An 18,860-nucleotide genomic window follows, 5' to 3' on the forward strand; every position below is an offset into this window, starting at 1 on the left:
ATTTCGTTGGGAAAGCATCCAGTTAGGTCAGCAAATCTTTTACAGACCAATTCTGGGTTCACAAAGCTCGAAGCCTCAAAACTGCCAAACACACCTCCCCCAAACGGTTCAACCAAAATAAAATTTCCTTGAAACTAGCTTGAACTTGTTAGTGCAAATTGCCACCACCAGGTGGCTTGGAACTCGGTCCTCCTCCATCTTCCATTCTGTTACTGATGGGTTGCCTAGTGCATCACATTTGTTTTCTTCGATAACATGATTATAGGCTACCGTGTAAAATTTGTTTAGATGTACTGTATAACATTGCCTCTGAATGCAGTACGACTATATACATAATCCAGTTTTGTTCAAATTGTGTACCACCTGTACCCCTTCATTGTACAAGTAATGGACATGAGGACTGAACTGCAGTTCACATCTTTAAAGCAGACACAACAGTTGCAGAATATTGCAAATGATGGTGCATAAAGTTTCCAAAACGGTATGAGGCAGACTTGAAGAGCAGATCTTTCCTTCCCCTAAATATGTATAAATTGTACTCGGTGATGTGCTCCTTGAGGTCCCATGTGAAAGAATGAGATGCGTTGTTAAGAATGTTAAAACCGAATGTTGACAGTAAAGTCAACATTTTTTTACCTCTTCTAAGTAGTGGGTAGCCATAATATTTACAATACAATATATTCATGGATAAAAAACAATGAAAATGAGCTCTATATTTTATGATGTCAATGGAAGATGTAATAGCATTGGTTAGAGATTGTAGTAAGACTTGATTGAGAGTGGTGTATTAGTAACACTAGAAAAAGTATTGAAGTTGTAACAAAAGAAGATGTAATAGTAGTTTAGTGCAATCATAGTAGTGGTAAATTAGGCTTACTGATTATTAATCAACATTTGTGTAGACTTCAACCGCGTCCACAGATCACATCTATTACACTATGTAAAAACTGTTGGCCCTGGGTAGCAAGGGTTATTTTTTAATTGATTATGCATCCAAAGTATAGAAAATAGCTATTTTATATACTTTGGAGGCATAGGCAATTAGAAAATAAGGGACTACCCAGGGACAAAAACAATAAAATTGTTACAGGATGTTAACACACACAATAATATGACACGCCTGGATCGAACTTTAAAATTGATAGTCTTTAGCGCGCCGGGGAGTTAACTGTATATTATCTGGTTGAGTTGCCGTTCGTTTCGGGCGACCGCGCGGCGACACTAAAATGTTTATAATCTTTTCAGTCTGCTCACCTTAATATTCCATGTATGTATTTAAATTTGGTGTCAATTTGTTTGCAAGAGAATGCACTAGAGGAATATATATGTAAAATGTCACCAAACCTGACATGAGACCTGCACCAAATAAAAAACTATGGCAATCATTAGCCGTGAGCGTCAAACCGCGCTGAAATGTTTATGATCTTTTCATGTTTGTCAATCGCAGAATTGTGCTACTTCGTTAATTTTGGTATCACTGTGACCGCAATAAAATTCCCTTCACGGACATAGCATATAAATGTAGAATCATGATCGTGGCCCACCCGCAAGAGTGTGGGAAGTGGCTGAAGTGTTACCTCTTACGGCACACCCGACGGCAGATGGGCGAAAAACCTTTTGAAAAGTGTATATTCTTTTCACTGTCCTGACCTTAATTTTCGATGTACGTACTTAAATTTGGTACCAATATGTTCGCAATAGAATGTTCTAGAAGAACATATGTATAAAATGTCACACAAGGATGCGTTTGACCGGCACTAAATAAAGGAACTTCGTCGATTACACTCGTCGGGTCAACATTTTACAATAGTTTTACCACGAAGATACAAGCGAACTCCGTTCTCCCAAATAGGCTATGTGACTATTAGAGAAAACGAAAATTTAATGGCAAACATGCTTAAATTATCCCCAAGTCGATCGGATAAAAATTGGATTTTATAGAAATATTTTTTTCAATGCACCTCTTGAGGTGCATTCAAGGGAAAAATATGTGTCCTGCTCAAGTGACATATGGGTGCTAAATTGTGCACAATCTAAAGGCGCTCATTTTAAAACCACTACCAGATTGATCTGATAAAATTTAAATTTTTAACAAATATTTTAATGAGTGACCCAGCGCGTCGTCGTCGGAGAGGAATTGGGAGAAATATGAGTGACGAGAGGTTCAGTCGTTAACGCGTCAAAGTGTTAAGTGTGCAAAATATGAGTACACTTGATACTTGATGCTTAATTTATTACTTTGGACCAGGTGGCAAGATGAACTAATTTATCATGGTTATGGTCTTGATTTCAAGTCACAAAAGCATCAAATATTTTCATAATTACCTTTAAGAGGATATATCGCAACATCGGTCCTCTTAGAATTTTTTAAACAATTTTCTCTAGGAAGTTATAATATACTTTTGTTATTGTTCTCGAATTAACATTGTTCAGCATTTTTCATTTGCTAGACTGGTTTATAATTGACACAGGTTATAAATGTTGCTAATGCATTTGGTGCAGGGTTGTGGGTCGAGTGCTTGACCCCACGGTTTCATATCCCATACATTTGATTTGAAAATTTGGTGTCATAGTATTGTCTGTTTCTAGTATTCCTTATGTTGAACTCATCTCCTCTTTATTCATAGTAAGGTTGAAAGAGTGTAAGGCTTGGAGATCTTTTGTAGAGCTATAGAACACTTGTATTATCTTTGTATATGTATGAAAGCATCGTACCTCCAATAAGATGACCGTAATACAAAAACTAGTTATGGTGAGTGATATTAACAGAATGGTTATTGTATCCAGATAGTCTCTATAATGTAGGTTTCCACTCATGACATAGCAGGGTGGCTTCTTGACATTTTGAATGTACAGTACTGTATGTATAATGTCTAATGTTCATGTTTGTGTACAATTTTAGTGTTATCATGCATGTCATGGTAGTTTCTTGTCTATTTACAATTGATTATTTGCATTACTTGGAGTTTACATACATTTCTTGTGTTATAGACCATAATACACACACCAGCTAAAGCATGAATTTGCTAACACTTAGTGAAAGACATTTTAAGACGAGTTATTGCGCGATCTTTCTTACGGAATCTTTACATCTTTCTCTCACGCTCGCTCGGTCTTTCTTTCAAAATATATAACAGAAAATACACATCTTAAATTTCATATATTTTTAGACAGTATGTCAGTTAAGAATTGTATTTTTTCTTTGTTTAATTTGTTTGTAGTTACTCCAAAAGTGAGGGACAAAATGTGATTCAACTGACAAAATCAACTGGGACTCAAAATGACTTGCTACTGGACTCTGGATGTTTTTTCATTATTTGTGCCTTTATTTTTGTTTATTTTTTTATTTTTTGGATGTTTTGCTTATTTTTTCTTAGGAATACAGTACTTATAACGTAATTTTCATGGCATAGAGTTTACAGCGAAGGTCCCACTCGGAATAATGCCTCGTCAGTTGGAGTTTACTGTTTGGTTGTAGTTTTTATCATCGTTAGTCATTTCTTATAAATTAAAAGCATGGTCCTATATAGCATGAAATTTGTTATCATAAATTTCTGCTCACTTTTTAAGTCAATATAAATTTGATTAAAAGAGTTATTAACTTGATTTATTGCTTCGACTTAGTTGAAGCAGCTTTTAAATTGGCTTTGCTTTTGTTATTGTTGTTCATTAAGTGTAGGTATATATGCTTTTGCTAAACTTTTCTTAACTGCTAATAACTTCAAGTGATGCTCTTGTAAATTGGCCTTAAGGTAAATGTCAAAGAAATGTCCTTTGTTACTTTAAAAACAATTGCATAGAGAATTCTAACTGGTGCACATATTTTTGCATAGGAATATATTTTTATTTTTAAGATGGCTACTTTCATTATTCTTGGAAAAATATATATGCTTTGTACTGTAATTCAGTATTGCATTGTATATTGCTTGAAGTGCACCTCTGGAAATTCTTTATGCAAACAAGGACTTGTTTAACTGTTTGGCCCATTTTGACCAATGACACAACTCATTGCGGACATCCGACCCCTCTACAGTGGACACAAGTGGGCTAAATCCTGAGGGTGTGACGCGGCTGACTGTTATTGCTTCGCCGACCCTCAACCAGGACCAGCTCTGGAAGTTGTTTGACCTTATCCCCGGTCTTGATTACTGCGACCTGAGGAAAGACCGCAAGTCTGGACAGGTATACTATCATTGTACCAGCATCTGGACAGGGAAAATTGGGACATAGTTTGTGTTCTAATTTAACCTTAGATTAAGATAAGCGGCTATTTCTCGAGTGCCTCTGGACAAGGTGCAATGAACACTACACCTTGGACATAATTGCCTTATGTAGATTATTGTCTGTCCTTGACATTACCAGACTCTATTCATTACACTGTTATGGACAACCTTAGATATTAGTATAATGATAGGCGTCACATTGATGGTCAAAAGGTTTTAGTTTATACAAATACACTGGTGTGGTTGCTTGCTTTTTTTTATTTTATAGTAGGTGTAAAAATTTGCAATAACTGACATCTTTGTGTATTCACATACCATTACCATTTGTAGACAGGCAGTTAATGTAACTCCAGATTACAAGTAGTATAAACTAAAGAGGATGCTGAGCATCATTCTTAGTATGTAGTTTAAAGTTCTCTCAATTAACTAAACCATTGATGTTTTTGGCAAAAGAACTGCATGCAAGGAATAGGGTGTAACATGTTGTTAGGGACTGCTGACAAACTCCAATACTTCCCTGAGTTGTACGTATGAATACCTTGGGTACAGAATTTTAGTAATTCACCAATTAATATTCTGGAAACAGGAATGCTTATCAACAGGAACTGTAAATAGTTGTAATTATATTTTGTCTTAACTTTTGTCTGATCTCCCCCTTTCTTGCATTTAGAATAGGGCAAAGCATGCAGATTTGTAATTGGATATTTTGGCTATTGCTCCTATTTTCCATCCTTTCAAATATCAGTAACCCATTAGCCAGCACTCATAACAATGGTTATGAGTTTTGCATCTTGGTTTGATTGTCAGAATTAGTGAAGCAGTTGCCAGTTGCTAATACTAATGCAGTACAAGTGTAAAGTGAGGAAGTAGAAACAAATGGAGAGGATGGGGGTGTAATTGTGTGTGTTTCTGGAGAATGATTCTGGGTGTGTATGAGAAATATTGATGGCTGCAGTTGTTCACAAGTTAACTTATGAAATTGGAAAGTCTGTCTTGTTTGGTTACAATGAAAATAATATTAGTAGATGTCATTGTTTGGGTAGATTTGATTACACTTGCATCTGCCACAGTGTTAAAGTTACAAGCCACGTGATATTTAGATAACAGCTTTTAATATTTAAATTTGAGGGAAGATATCAGTTAATTATTATAATTTTAAAGTTGAATCCAAATTCATAAGATATGGGTTCCCATAATGATACCAATTACAAAAATGGTTAAATTCAAATGAAATTGCATGCCTTTGCTAAGATTTTTAATTGACAAAATAAAGCTAGCAGTTGCTAATTTTTAAATATGCAATTAAAAGGAAAAAATTCAAGGCATTTGGCATTAAAGTTATGTTTTGCAAATACAGTACCAGTATTTTCATACCATTTTTATCACTCGTATTACCTATTTACATGACATTTTGCTGAAACCTTTGTTCAATAATTGGCTATTAGTAAGGAAATTAATATGCTTGTATTGCAGATAATTTTATCACTACAATAAATATTGAAAACATGGAATTGTAGAGATTAGCCAAAATGACAGAGGTTGATAAATACTGTTGTTCATTGAAGGATGATTCTGGGGTTATGAATGTGTCAAACCTAGTTGGTTGTAGCATATATATATTGCCAAAGACAATACCCTAAGAAATAGAATACTATTATCTTGGTAGTTTTTTGTGAATGACCAATACAATTTACTATTTTGTATTAACTACTCTGTACTAAAGTTCACTCTCTTGGCCCAATTCAAAAGATGCTCCATCATCAAGCACGTGGGGTTGCTACCGTGGTGTATAACAATACCCAATCTGCAACTTATGCCAAGGAAAAGCTTCATGGATTTGAATATCCTCCTGGCCAACGATTAATTGTCAAATTTGATTCTCACCATGACATGCCTCCGTAAGTTACCGCATAGTTTTGTGTCTTGATTTATTCGATACATGAAAAATTTAATTAAATTTTGTTTTTCTCAATTTTTTTAACATTTTTGCAGAGGGCCACCACCAATGATGCCAGGCGCTCCGGGAGGCCCACCGTTTGCAGGTTTGCCTCGAGGTGTAACAGGTGCTCTAGCCCCCCACAATGGTACAATGGGAGGAAGTCCTCCTGGCAGTATGAATGTAGGCCCCCAGTCACTCTCTGGTGGACAGCCAAACAGCAATATCCAACAGAATTTAGCACAGTTAGCTGAGACCATTGCCCAAGCAACATCTCTCATACAGGCTGCAGGACTAAATCAGGGTTGGTGGTTGCACATTTCCATACTTTTGAGAATAAAAGGGTGGTGCTGGATGCAGTTTGCAGATTAATCAGTTGGATGGGTTTGGTGCTCTTATGAGTTTGCATGATTTTTCCATTTGTCTGAAATGCTATATGAAGTTGTAAGATTATAGTTTTTAAGGTTATTGCAGTCAACTTCCGAGGTTACACAGGGTTGTGCTCCAGGAGACGCTGTGTAGCTTGAAACGCTTACATTTCAAGAATCTTACTTTTAAGAAAAGTTAACCTTGTTTAAATTATGTAATGTATGGTCTCATCGACTGAGCAGAATCTTATTACTTAAAATATTCAATGTTTCCCACAATCCCTACTCTTATTTTTCATCCAGTTTTATTGTAAAATTCAGTTTTTTTTAATTAAATTAATATTGATATAATGCCAGTGCTTGCATTTTTTTTATCTTCTGAGAACTAATGTGCAATTATTTCATTAGATATTGCTAAAATTTCATTAATAAATATAATTTCATAGAAAAACTGATTAGAAATAGAGCAGTTTTTGTGTGAGAATCCATTGAATAATGAATGTGTAATGTGAATGTATGAGCACTTTATTTTTATTGTTGAATCTGTGTTGTGCTATATCGGAAGTTGACTGTATGTAGATTGTAATTCTGGCCGGGCCATAATGTAAACGGCATAAAATGTTTTAGGACAATAAACACATAGTTGTGACGTGTGAATAGTGAAGGATTTACCAGTCTCTTCGATGTTTCTAAATGGGCTATAATCTACTAAGTCATATTCTTGATAAAGGGCGAGACGCAGTTCATATCTTAAAAAAAAAAAGCATTCTAGATGTGTAATAATTTAATTGTCTGATGTCTTGGTAGTAATTGACCAGTTCTTCAAGTTCATTAAATTTATGATAATCTTTGGTGGTAAGAGTAATATTTGGCTGTGCTGTATTTTATAAACTTTTGTGTTGAAGTTTCAAAGTGTTTAATAATAAAGAAGTCATTACCATTGTAGGACCTGGGAATGTGAACAACATGGGAAGTCCAGGACAGCTTGGTGGAGGGGAAACATATGACCCATCTTACTGTTCCGTGAAGCTACCTCCTCCCCAGCCACTTGCACCCGTTGACTCTGCTGTTGCCGAGAGGTAAGTAATAATTTGTTGCTGGAATATTTGAGTTGTGCAGTTTATATAATCTCGATCAGTATTTAGAGCAAAACCAAAAATAGTTTGTGTTGATAGTAATTTTTTTTTTTTTTATTCCCCCCACAGACTATTTATTGTATGTCATCCATCACCACCTCCCATCTATGCTTTGAAAGACGTTTTTGGAAGATTTGGGAATCTCATTGATATCTACATGCTAAATGGCAAAACATTTGGTTATGCAAAATATTCTGCTAAAGAATCTGCAGACAAGGCCATTGTGGTGAGTAATTTGTATAATTTAGTTACATGCATATTTTCACTAGTTAGTACCTAATGGTATTTGTGAGTGTGTGTGTGTGTGCACGTGCTTGTACATGCCATCCATTTTTTTGTGTAACATGGGTGGATACAGTAGATGACTTCTGTTAGCAGGTTTGGGCCTCTTCCTTCCCACAGAAATAATTACCTTACATAATTACTTATTAGTTTTCCCCTGGAACTTGACTTGCAAATCAGTTTACAATCAGGTCCCCAATTACCACAGTTGAGATTGGTGCAGAGTCAACCTTTACCAGCCAGGTAAACAATAATAAAGTATTGTTTGATACCAGACGAAAATGCTCACAAAGCGAGTGCAATTTCACTCAAACTGTTAATCCTTCACTTGGCCCAGTGAATATAAAATATATTATCCTTTTTTATTATGGAGTAACATCCTTGTCTGGCTTTTGGTTAGGCTTGTTAATGATTTGATTTAACATCTTTATTTACATTTCCCTTCATACACACAATAATTGGCGAGATTACAAACATGTAAAGAACGGCAAAATTAGAAGTGTGCCCTAAAGTTTTTTTACCCCTGATTTAGGGGTATGAAACTCCTTAATATGGTGAATTATTTCCTAGTCTCGGCATATGCTTGTGTATGTGCCAGGAAGTATGGATGGCTCCAATAATTCCTGGACTTACTACATACTGTATTATGAATACAGTAGTTATTATACAAATATAGGTACATAGCTGATTATGTAACAGACGAGCATTATTCAAAATTTTTAAGCGGTTTGGCATATATTTGTGACTTTATTTCCTCGAATAAAATTGCCAAAATCCATTCACAGGTGTTGCATGGTCAAGAGGTCCTAGGTTCCCGTCTGAAGGTTATGGAAGCTGATCCACATGATAAAGCCGATTCTGGCCGCAAGAGACTCCGTATTGATGACCAGAGCTGAGTCTTCTAGTGCAAGGAAAGAGGTATGGTGTAAAACATTCATCTCAAAGTTTAAAAAACTGGATTTTAAGCATCATAAGAGGAATCACATTTACATGTGCACTGAGTGGGATTCTCCTCAAATATTTTTCCCTCAGCAGCATTGTAATAGTTTTAAGATATACAATGTGATGATACTTGGGTATAGTTAGCCTAATTTTTAAGCTTTGATTCATGAAAGTGTAAGTTTGGTTTAAATTACAGTTCTAGATTTGACTTGTAATTTTTTTTTTTTTTTTTTTTTTTTTTTTTTTTTCTATGCTGTGATTCATAATAGATTGGAATATTTAATAATGGAGGACAAAATCTTATCCCATTCTCTGTAGGTGTATATTTGTTCATATTGTGAAACACATTGTATGTTGTGGGTCAATTGTTCTATGCAAAGAAATTTGTAAATAAGCCATCATTATTTTGCATGACATAAAATGTTTATCCATGGTCAGCAAGTGAATTAAGAGGACAATTTCCACTATTTTGTTGTATAAGATTGTAAGGTATTACCCTTGTCCTGGAATGGATTAGAAAAATAAGTTTCTGTAATTACCTAAGTACAGACTAAAGTGGTAATACAATATTGTAATTGCATATTTAGTATGCATTGCATAATGTAGTTTTATGTACTGTACCCAGGAAATGTATGTGTATTTTCATATTACAGTTAGGTATGTTTTGATATGGCTATCATTCCTGTAGATTTTGCAAAGTTTGAATTAAGTATTTTTAATAATAAAGATTTTTAGACAATATGACGGGCTGTGATATTGATATCTGTGATAGGGAAACATGGCAGCATGTTGATAATGGGAGACAAGGGGCAGAGGCATGACTAATGGCTATTCCTTTGTGGTTATTGAAACTTGTGTGGCTCTGTGTACTCTTCAGTTGCATGAGATTTTCCCAAATGGTTTCTCATATTTTATTACACAAGATGATACCTTTTTATATTTTTTATACAAGTTATTCTTGAATTACGTTGCATGGTGTAACATGGTAATTTAGTACTGGTATTGTTTCATATTTTTGTTAATTTATTTATATATATGGTAAGATATGCATATATGTTTTTCTCTTAAATATAAGTAAATAATAAAGCAAGATAAATTATTGTTCTAAAAATATTTATATCAAACCACCTGTCTGTTGAAAGTTTATTATAGTAAATGTGTCATAGCAAAATGTTTGTGGTATTAATACTTGACAAGTGAAGGGACAAACTGTTTTTGAAAGGGTTAGAAGAAAATTAAAACTGTTTTGGCCATTATGCAAAATGGTCTCTACCTACTAGGCCTATTAGTAGTGCACTTCTGACTATTAGATAAAACATGTATGCATATACATGTGATGATGAACTCGTGTAGAATATCTAGTGTAAACATAAGGGGTACCACCTCAAGTTTGTTGGATAATGGTACACTTTCTCCAAGATAAGAAGCACTTAAGGGAACCATGTGTTCTTCTTTAATACAAACGAATACTACTTCCAGTTCAGCAGTTATGTTACCCAGTGCTTTACAAGTCAGATGTGTTTAGTTGCATATTTGTGATGTAAATGTTTAATCTTGAGTGCCTGGGAGGCTTGGCTTAGAACATGAGATGAAGAAAGCTCAACATAAGTATTTGCAGCAATTAAAGATTTTGCTTTCTTAACTTTATCCTTTTCTACCTAGAGATTTTCCTTCAGCATGTTGAGAACGTGTTCGAGGCAAAAGTCACGGTTGCTTTTGAAATAGGAACCCCAGGAAAAAAATAAATAAATAAAATTTGGACAAAAATTCACACTAAGAGTATTAATGTGAGAGGGAAGGTAGGGAGGGGGGGGGGTCAGTAATAAGTTCACTTGGGTTTGAGAGAAAAATGTGAGACAGTTTGAAAGTTTGACAAAACCAGAGAGGGCCATATACACTGAAGGAAATGAAAACTAATGGACAAAGTTATAAGACTTCAGATGGAGTGTCTTTGAAGAAAGTGATTGAGGTCTGTGTAGAATTAACAATTGATTGCAGGTTAAGATATAGGTAGGGTGGACGACTGACACAAAATATATTAGAAGAATAGAATATATAATGGAAGATATGATAGTAATATAGGAGATACAAAAACACTTGGAAGGATTATTTACTGTATATGCAACCCAATAGGAATAGACCAGATTTTGCAGGGATATTGAAAAATGAAACAGATGCTAGATAGCCCTCTGAGTAAAGTGTGTATTGTGTTATCAAATGAGGCACTTCCAAAACCTAGTGGACTGAAATGGTGGTGTCCATTTTCAATAAAATTAAAAGTTTTGAACATAATGTTGGTATGCATCCCATATACATTACTGGAAGATATGATTAGAATGAGGGTAGGGGAACATTTGGATGGAGCTTGACTTCACATCAGAGACATTGTGGTCTTTGAAAGAAATGTATTCCTTATAAAGTTGATAATTCTGTGACAAGATCACAAATGTACATCAGTAGAGAAGGATGGGGTCATCAAGATTCACAAAAAGCCTTTTGAGTCTCTCCTACAAAAGGATGGACTAATGTGAGATAACTGGGAAGATTCTGAGCTGTATTAGGGAATATCACAAATTGGAAATACTGTCAGTGGAAGGAAGTGGCAAATAGGGTCCCACAAGGTTTGATTCTTCAACCACTATTGTTCCCAATTTATGTAAATAACATTCCTAGGGGTTATATGTTAATGTTACTGTAGCAGGTGATGTCAAACTAATGAGAAAGGTAAAGATCAGAATGTATTGCATAATACAACAGAACATCATGCACAGGTAGGAATAGGCAGACAAATGGCTATTAAAGTTTAGTCCCTCCGAATCGACTTGAGAATGGTCCAGGACGGACCGAAATGTCGTCGTCCCTTCACCTTCTAGTGTGTGGTCTTGTCAACATACTTTAGCCACGTTATTGTGACTCATCGCCTGCATAAAAAATTGAGGTTTGGAAGATGAGAGAGGAGACCAGCTACTGAAGTCAAAAATAGAAAAAAAAGGCCCTGGGTGTAGATGTAACACCAGAGGTACACACACACTATTATCATTGTATAGGTAAAACTAACACGACTGACCCTAAAATACCAATGCAACACCCTTTTCATTCAACCCACATCCCCCAATACCCCACACCCTCTCCACTTCACACAGTACCCCACATCCACCCCACTTCACACAGTTCTCCATATCCACCCCACTTCTCAATACCCCACACCCACCCCGTCTCACAGTACTCTACACCCACTACATAGCCTTCCCAGATGATAATGTTTTAAATGTAGCTACTCGGAACGAAATTGCTGGAAGACAGAAGAGTTACAGGAGACATAATCACCACATAGAAGATTTTTAATGGAATTGATAGGTTAAATTATTAACACAGGTTAACATTATTTAACACAGATGGTACACACAGAAGAGGACACAGGTGGAAACTGAATACCAAATGCGCTATAAACATAATATAAAGTTATTAGAAATAACTTTTTCTGTTAGAGTAGTAAAAACATTTGGAATGCATAAACAGTGTTATGGTTATCTTGAGATGATTTCGGGGCTTTAGTGTCCCCTGTGGCCCGGTCCTCGACCAGGCCTCCACCCCCAGGAAGTAGTCTGTGAAAGCTGACTAACTCCCAGGTACCAATTTACTGCTAGGTAACAGGGGCGTCAGGGTGAAAGAAACTGTCCATCGTTTCTCGCTGGTGTCCGGGATCGAACCAGGGACCACAGGATCACGCGTCCAGTGTTCTGTCCGCTCAGCCACCGGCTCCCATCAACCATCAGGCCACCAGCTGCTTGATGGTTGAGACAGACTCCATACTGTTTCAGATGTAGATAAGAGCCCAATAAGCTCTGGAATCTGTAACAAGACAAAGTTAGAGAAGATTCAGAGGTCTGCCACCAGACTAGTCCCAGAACTGAGAGGTATGAGCTACGAGGAAAGGCTATGGTAGCTAAATGTCCCTGGAAGACACACGAGTAAGAAGACATAATCACCACCTACAAAATTCTCAGGAATTGACAGGGTGGACAAAGACAGACTCTTTAGCACGGAAGTAACACGAACAAGGGGACACGGGTGGAAGTTAGTACCCAAAATGAGCCACAGACACATTAGAAAGAATTTTGTCAGTGTCAGAGTAGTTAACAGATGGAATGCACTAGGAAGTGATGTGGTGGAGGCAGACTCCATACACAGTTTCAGATGCCTAGAATCTGTAGACCAGTTGATTGACAGTTAAGAGACGGGACCAAAGAGCCAAAGCTCAACCCCTGCAAGCACAATTAGGTGAGTACAACACCTCTCTCCCCCCCCCCCCCCCCCTCCCACCCACCCACAACTTGAGTGTCTCTCAGCACTTTGCCTCTAAGTCAATGCAATGTAAGTGAGAAGCTCACAGTATTCTGAAAACTAAATGTGGTATTTAATATCAAGAAGGTAGATAGGACACCCTGATTTACAGATTAATGTAATTGACTTCCATCTCATGTTGAATACTGAAGAAAAAATACTCGGGAAAAGTGTGGCTTGTCTGCAGAGAGCAAACTTTGTAACAGACATTAATTTAAAGGGGCCAAGTTGTGTGATGAGAGAGTGAGAGTGCTGGGTGGATTGTATCTTCCTGTACTGGGAAAAACAAAAAATTGGTCATAAAAGCTTATTCAACAGCCTGAATTTACGATTTTACAAGCATCTAATTTGAGGTGTTATACCTACCTAACCAGAAGTATTACGAGCTTAAGTAACTCGCCTAACTTATCAAGGGCGATGTCCATTACTCTGAGGTTGTCTAGAATGTGATGCTCTTAATTAATATCACTAAAGCCCCAGAATTTCAATTTTGGGCCCGAATGTGTTCAAATTGCAGTGAATTATGCATGAGGCATTATGCATGATTATGTGATTATGCATCACCACCCTAATGTCACCACATTATGCATGTCCTGTACACAAGGTGGAGAAGTAGGCCAGAATAATTTGGCTTGTACTAGACTGGACTCAGGTTTCTGATGGGAAATGGTTTTTAGTGAGAGATAATGTCAAAGGTAAAAAAAAAAAAAAAAAAAATGCTAGATTTGACCTGCAGTGCTGGGTGCTTCAACTTCTTTTGTTTTCCAATTTATATTAAAAAAAACTTTCCTAACAGGTAAGACATTTCATGAGTGTTTAAAGTACTTGTAAGGAAGTTACCCAACTTTACTCCTCCAAAGTTAGAATGGCATTACAGTACAGTATACACATGTATGAGACAATGGTAGATTCAAAATAGGATTTGGACATGGACAATTTGGACGATCATTACTCTTTTCTGAGTAATGATTTTTCTACTCTCAGTTTAATCATTTAGAGCACTTCAAAGTACAGTAATTATATCAGAAATGGTGGTCTTGCATACTCTTCAGAATTCCCTTACCCGTACAATCTTTATAATTTTTCTTTAAAATAATGCAAAAGTTTTGAATCTTAAACTTTTTTTTTTTTTTAAAGATAGTGAATACTTTTGAGAAATATTGCATACAGGGAGGAGGGGAGGGGCTTAAAACTCAAATGTTTCATTTGGTCACTACCACATCCAGAGAGGCTATAACAACGTCTTACCAAGTGACCCAGCACTAGACAAGGGTTAAGAGGATAGTACTATTAATTGTAGATCAGTTTAAAAACATCACTATACTGTGTTAACATTAATTTATAAGATTCTGATCTGTCAGAAGACCAGTAATTGGTGATGTGCAGAGTATTTTCTAGGGGGTGAAAATGATCCCATTGCTGGAGTGCACATGACATTCAGGCTATGTAGGTATATGAGGGCTTGTTGCACTTTAGACGTTGAAGGGAAGTCTTTTAATTTTCAACCGTGCACACAGTATGTTAGAAAACAAATAGCGTTCCGTGCTGGAAAATTTTTATATTTTTATATTTGACTATATTTACTATATTTTACCATGTGCTGAAAATTGTAATTGTAATATTTTCAGTTTCTCTAATTGATTGTTGGATTTGAAAAATTTCAAGAAAAAAAATATATACTGTATATATAAACGTTATGTTTCAACAAACAATACTGTATTTATTTTTGTTTTCTACTGTATATTGTATGTTTTTTCTTTCCCTCCATCTAGTAGTGCCAGTACACTTGCATGGGAATGTATTATGGTAACTAAATTCTAACGTGGCATGGTGTCTCACTATACTGTACTTTCTTTGCATGAATGGTAATGATATGTTAAATACTGTCATTATTCTTCATTGTTTCTTATTTCCTTGTGCATGTTTGTTGTAAATAATTCTAATAGTTTATCACATTGGTCAGTACATTAGTCAAATTTTTGAGAATCTATTTTCCAGAAAAGATTGTACAGTAATTTATAAAATATCAGTTTATTCATGATACTATGACTAACATAGGCGACTTAACCCAAATTTGACTGAATCTGTAGTTATTTGATTTTACTGAATTATCTTGTTTCCACAGCAGCGTGTTGACATCGTGACTACGCCGACTACACAACGGACAGTTACGGACAGCCAACACAGCGACCTAATACTACCCTAACCAACCAACGATCCAATGAACCAACCAACCCCCTGTACCTTTAGACAACCACTTCCAACAGTCATGTTCCCAGTGACGCCAAACACTTGCGTAAAACAAACTCGCAAATGACTTGCCCCTGGGGCTGCAGTGCACATCTGACTACATACAGGTGACTTAATTGTAGATAAATGTGCAGGCAAATGCACATGTATGACATTATTAATTTATGTATATTTTTTTTTACTAAAATATGTATAATGTCTAAATTTTAATTGTTTGACTTATCAAGGAAGTGTTGATGTACAAGGTCATATATGTATGGGAAACGGTCCATTCTTGTTTAACAAGTGATGCATTGTAGATTAGCTGATATCCAGTATAGTGGGTATAATTCATGATTCATTATTAAAATCAGGTAAAAATTTGCTGCAATTTATCCTGTTTTTTTTTCTTTTAGCAGTCTTATCTAGTATTGTCAAACTTTTTATAGATTCAGTAATTATTCAAATAATGAATGTGATATATTAGGTGGCTTATTATTCATCAATTTAATGAGTGTAGTTTTCAGTACATTTATATGACTGAACTTTTATGAAACTACTGTACCTAACAAGATTTTGATTCGGGTTTTTTCTTTGAATTGTCTTAAATGGAGGCAAGTTTTAATCTAGCTGTGCAGTAGATTTGTCAGTTTTGGTCATTGAAAAATAGATCACTGAAACTGTGTTAGATCAGTTGTTGCCCTTGAAAATATTTGGCAACAGACTCCTCCTTGGGTTTTTTCCCCCCCATCTGACAAGCGTATGATCTTACTCGTCATTGTTTTTTTGGCTAGTTTAGTTCTGTAAGACGACCTCTATGACAAGGTTTTGCTGTTATGCCTCACATTCCATATTCATCTCCAACTCTAAAACAGCTTTGCAGTAGTCCTGAATGGAAGCATTTCATAGTGTTGTTATCTTACCAGTAAAGAATAGCAACATAGTTATAGATCACTTTCTAGTTTGTATAATTGACTTGAAATTGTTTCAATATTGCAAGGTATGTTTGTGTGTTGTCGTCATCAGGCGTTGCTCGTGTGTGCAGGATATATTGGTCTTATTTTGGATGATTTCTTGATGCCTCTGATCTGGTGTTTGTTAACCGTCTTGTATTATCTTGAGAAATGTTTTGCGTGTATAAACTACTTTTTAAAATTTTTGTTAAGCAGCTTGTTAGGTATAATGTGTGCTTGATGTTGCTGATATAAACTGCATTCTCTTTAATTTCATTTCTAAGCTAAGGATATATATATTTTTGTTCAATTTTAGGTTGCATCAATTTTATGCAAAATAGATTGAAGTTATATCTAAGAATTTAAAGCTTGCTTGTTTTGCAATTTGTCTGTCTTTTACATGTATCAAACTGATTTTTTAATTTAAATTGTTTATAAGCCATGTCTAAAGCCTGTACTACTGCATTCAAAAGTAGAAATAATGACCTAATGACTCAGCAGACAGACTTGGGAACAGACTGAAAGATCTGACAAATACATCCCAAATCCCAGAGCCCAAAATGACTTTATTTAAAAAAAAAAATGTAAAGTGGTTAAGATTGGTATGACTGGCATGAAGACTTCAATTGTTTGCTATCTTTATATCTCCTGAATATTTACTTGGTTGGCTGTTGTTTCTTTTTAGAAAGATTAAAACTGCCACATTTTGTAATCACATAGTGGCTTTGATGTTACCATGCCAAGACAAACTTTAAAAAGGGGTTCTGGCATTCTGACCTAAAACCAGTTGACCCAACAGTACGACTAAGGTAGTTAACATAATAAAAACTGTAATGGAATTTAAAAGTACCCCCTTTATATCGCCCACCTTGGTTTTCTGCTGAGTAGCACTACTTTCCTTCACTGTTTTTATAATGTGAACTGGCCATGACTTTGATCACTTGTACCTGTTTGGGAAGTTCATTAAGTGTGTTCAGTCATTTTATTAAATGATGGACCATGTGTCCCCATAAAATTATTTATGTATATATTTATTGAATTGGTGAGAGAGCCATTTATTCTTGGTGACCAAAGGTGCACAAATAAAATATTGTAGTTCAACTGCATTTCCATTAAACTGCTAATGTCCCTTGTAAGTACTTGTGTTTTGTGCCAGGAATATGCTAGGTTTGTTGTTTGCCTCGAGCTTGGTTGTGTGTGTGTGAAATACAGTACTGATGTATATAGTAATTTTTGTGGAAATTCTGTTCAATAATTAAGTACCAGTTAATTGCAAAGAAATATGCAAAAATACAAGTGTTTTGTAAGCGTGTATGTTTGACAGAAGCAAGCTATTTGAGCAAGATTTTTTCTTTGAAAATTCCATGTATTTTCACTTAAAATATAAGGCTTATTTACATATACAGGAAATAACAATGTAAAATAAATTAGTATTTCATTATCCTATGCTATTGTGCTTCTTTCAGTGGATCTCCCTGGGTAACGGGTAATACTCTTGAACAAGGGCAGGAGAGATTTAAAGATAACGATCACGAAAGTGTATATTTAAGTAAGGAGAATGATCTGCTAATTATGATGTGCTTGCAGCAGTCACAAATGTGATGATTCTAGGATTAGTTGCCAATTCAAAGGCTGATAAGAGATTGAACATGAAGAATTAATTTAAATGATAGAAACTGACAGGATTAATTTTTTCTAATTATCAACACCTGATTTATTGGAATAGATACAATAAATTTATTTCACTAATATTAATTTTCCTTTCCCCATTTAATGAGCGTGCGAATGCTGCCACTAAGGAAGCTATTTGCACTTGTCTCATCTCCCATAAAGGTATTCCTTATTCCGACTTTTACCCAGTTATTCATTTTTCCATCTTTGCCTGTTGGCAGGGTTGTTGGTCTTGTTACTGGTAACAAACTGTGCACTCTTAAGAATAGTGTCTCCCCATGACCTTCCTCCTACCACCATAACCGGCGGTGGAAAATTGCTCTAGCAAGGTTGTGTATTGGCCATACATGCTTAACTCGTGGACAAATTAATGGAGTGCAGCCCTGCTGCTTACTGTCCTAACTGCATTGTTCCTCTTACAGTTGTGCATATCCTTGTTGACTGTCCCAACTTCCAGGACGCGTGTCTTGCTTTTTGACCGTCCCTCAATAGAATTCTTGGTGAATCAGATACTTTTGATATCATTCGCCTTATGCGTTTCTCTAATTGACATCTTAAGTGATATTTAGCGCCCTCTGATTATTCCACACATTTGATGGTGCTACATAGCCTTCCCGGCTTGGTGCCTTCTTTGATAATTACTTTCTTACTGTCCCCATTTTCTAAATCATTTAATGCCTTTAGATAAAATTAGTGAAATTAATATATGTTGATCATCTTGTCTTGTTTTATACTGGCATCCTCGTGACTTGAATATATACTGTGCTACATAGTCA

General features: G+C 35.7%; 1 protein-coding gene across 6 annotated transcripts in view; it reads left to right on the forward strand.

Moving 5' to 3' along the window:
• Window positions 1-17,840, forward strand: part of LOC123763936 (RNA-binding protein 45) — a 37,605-nt gene extending 19,765 nt beyond the window's left edge. For 2 of the 6 annotated variants that reach the window (XM_045751257.2, XM_069329991.1), the window contains 7 exons: window positions 4,034-4,182; window positions 5,973-6,121; window positions 6,216-6,265; window positions 7,474-7,606; window positions 7,733-7,889; window positions 8,731-8,863; window positions 15,357-17,840. In XM_045751257.2, the coding sequence (XP_045607213.1) occupies window positions 4,034-4,182; window positions 5,973-6,121; window positions 6,216-6,265; window positions 7,474-7,606; window positions 7,733-7,889; window positions 8,731-8,841 (749 nt within the window). In that variant the 3' untranslated portion in view covers window positions 8,842-8,863; window positions 15,357-17,840. Of the gene's footprint in view, window positions 1-4,033; window positions 4,183-5,972; window positions 6,122-6,215; window positions 6,464-7,473; window positions 7,607-7,732; window positions 7,890-8,730; window positions 8,864-15,356 lie in introns of all 6 variants that reach the window. The other 4 variants (XM_045751255.2, XM_069329990.1, XM_045751254.2 and 1 more) reach the window with 2 other exon arrangements.
• The last annotated feature ends 1,020 nt before the right edge of the window (window positions 17,841-18,860 follow it).

This window comes from Procambarus clarkii, chromosome 23, assembly GCF_040958095.1.
Source record: "Procambarus clarkii isolate CNS0578487 chromosome 23, FALCON_Pclarkii_2.0, whole genome shotgun sequence".
Taxonomy (NCBI): domain Eukaryota; kingdom Metazoa; phylum Arthropoda; class Malacostraca; order Decapoda; family Cambaridae; genus Procambarus; species Procambarus clarkii.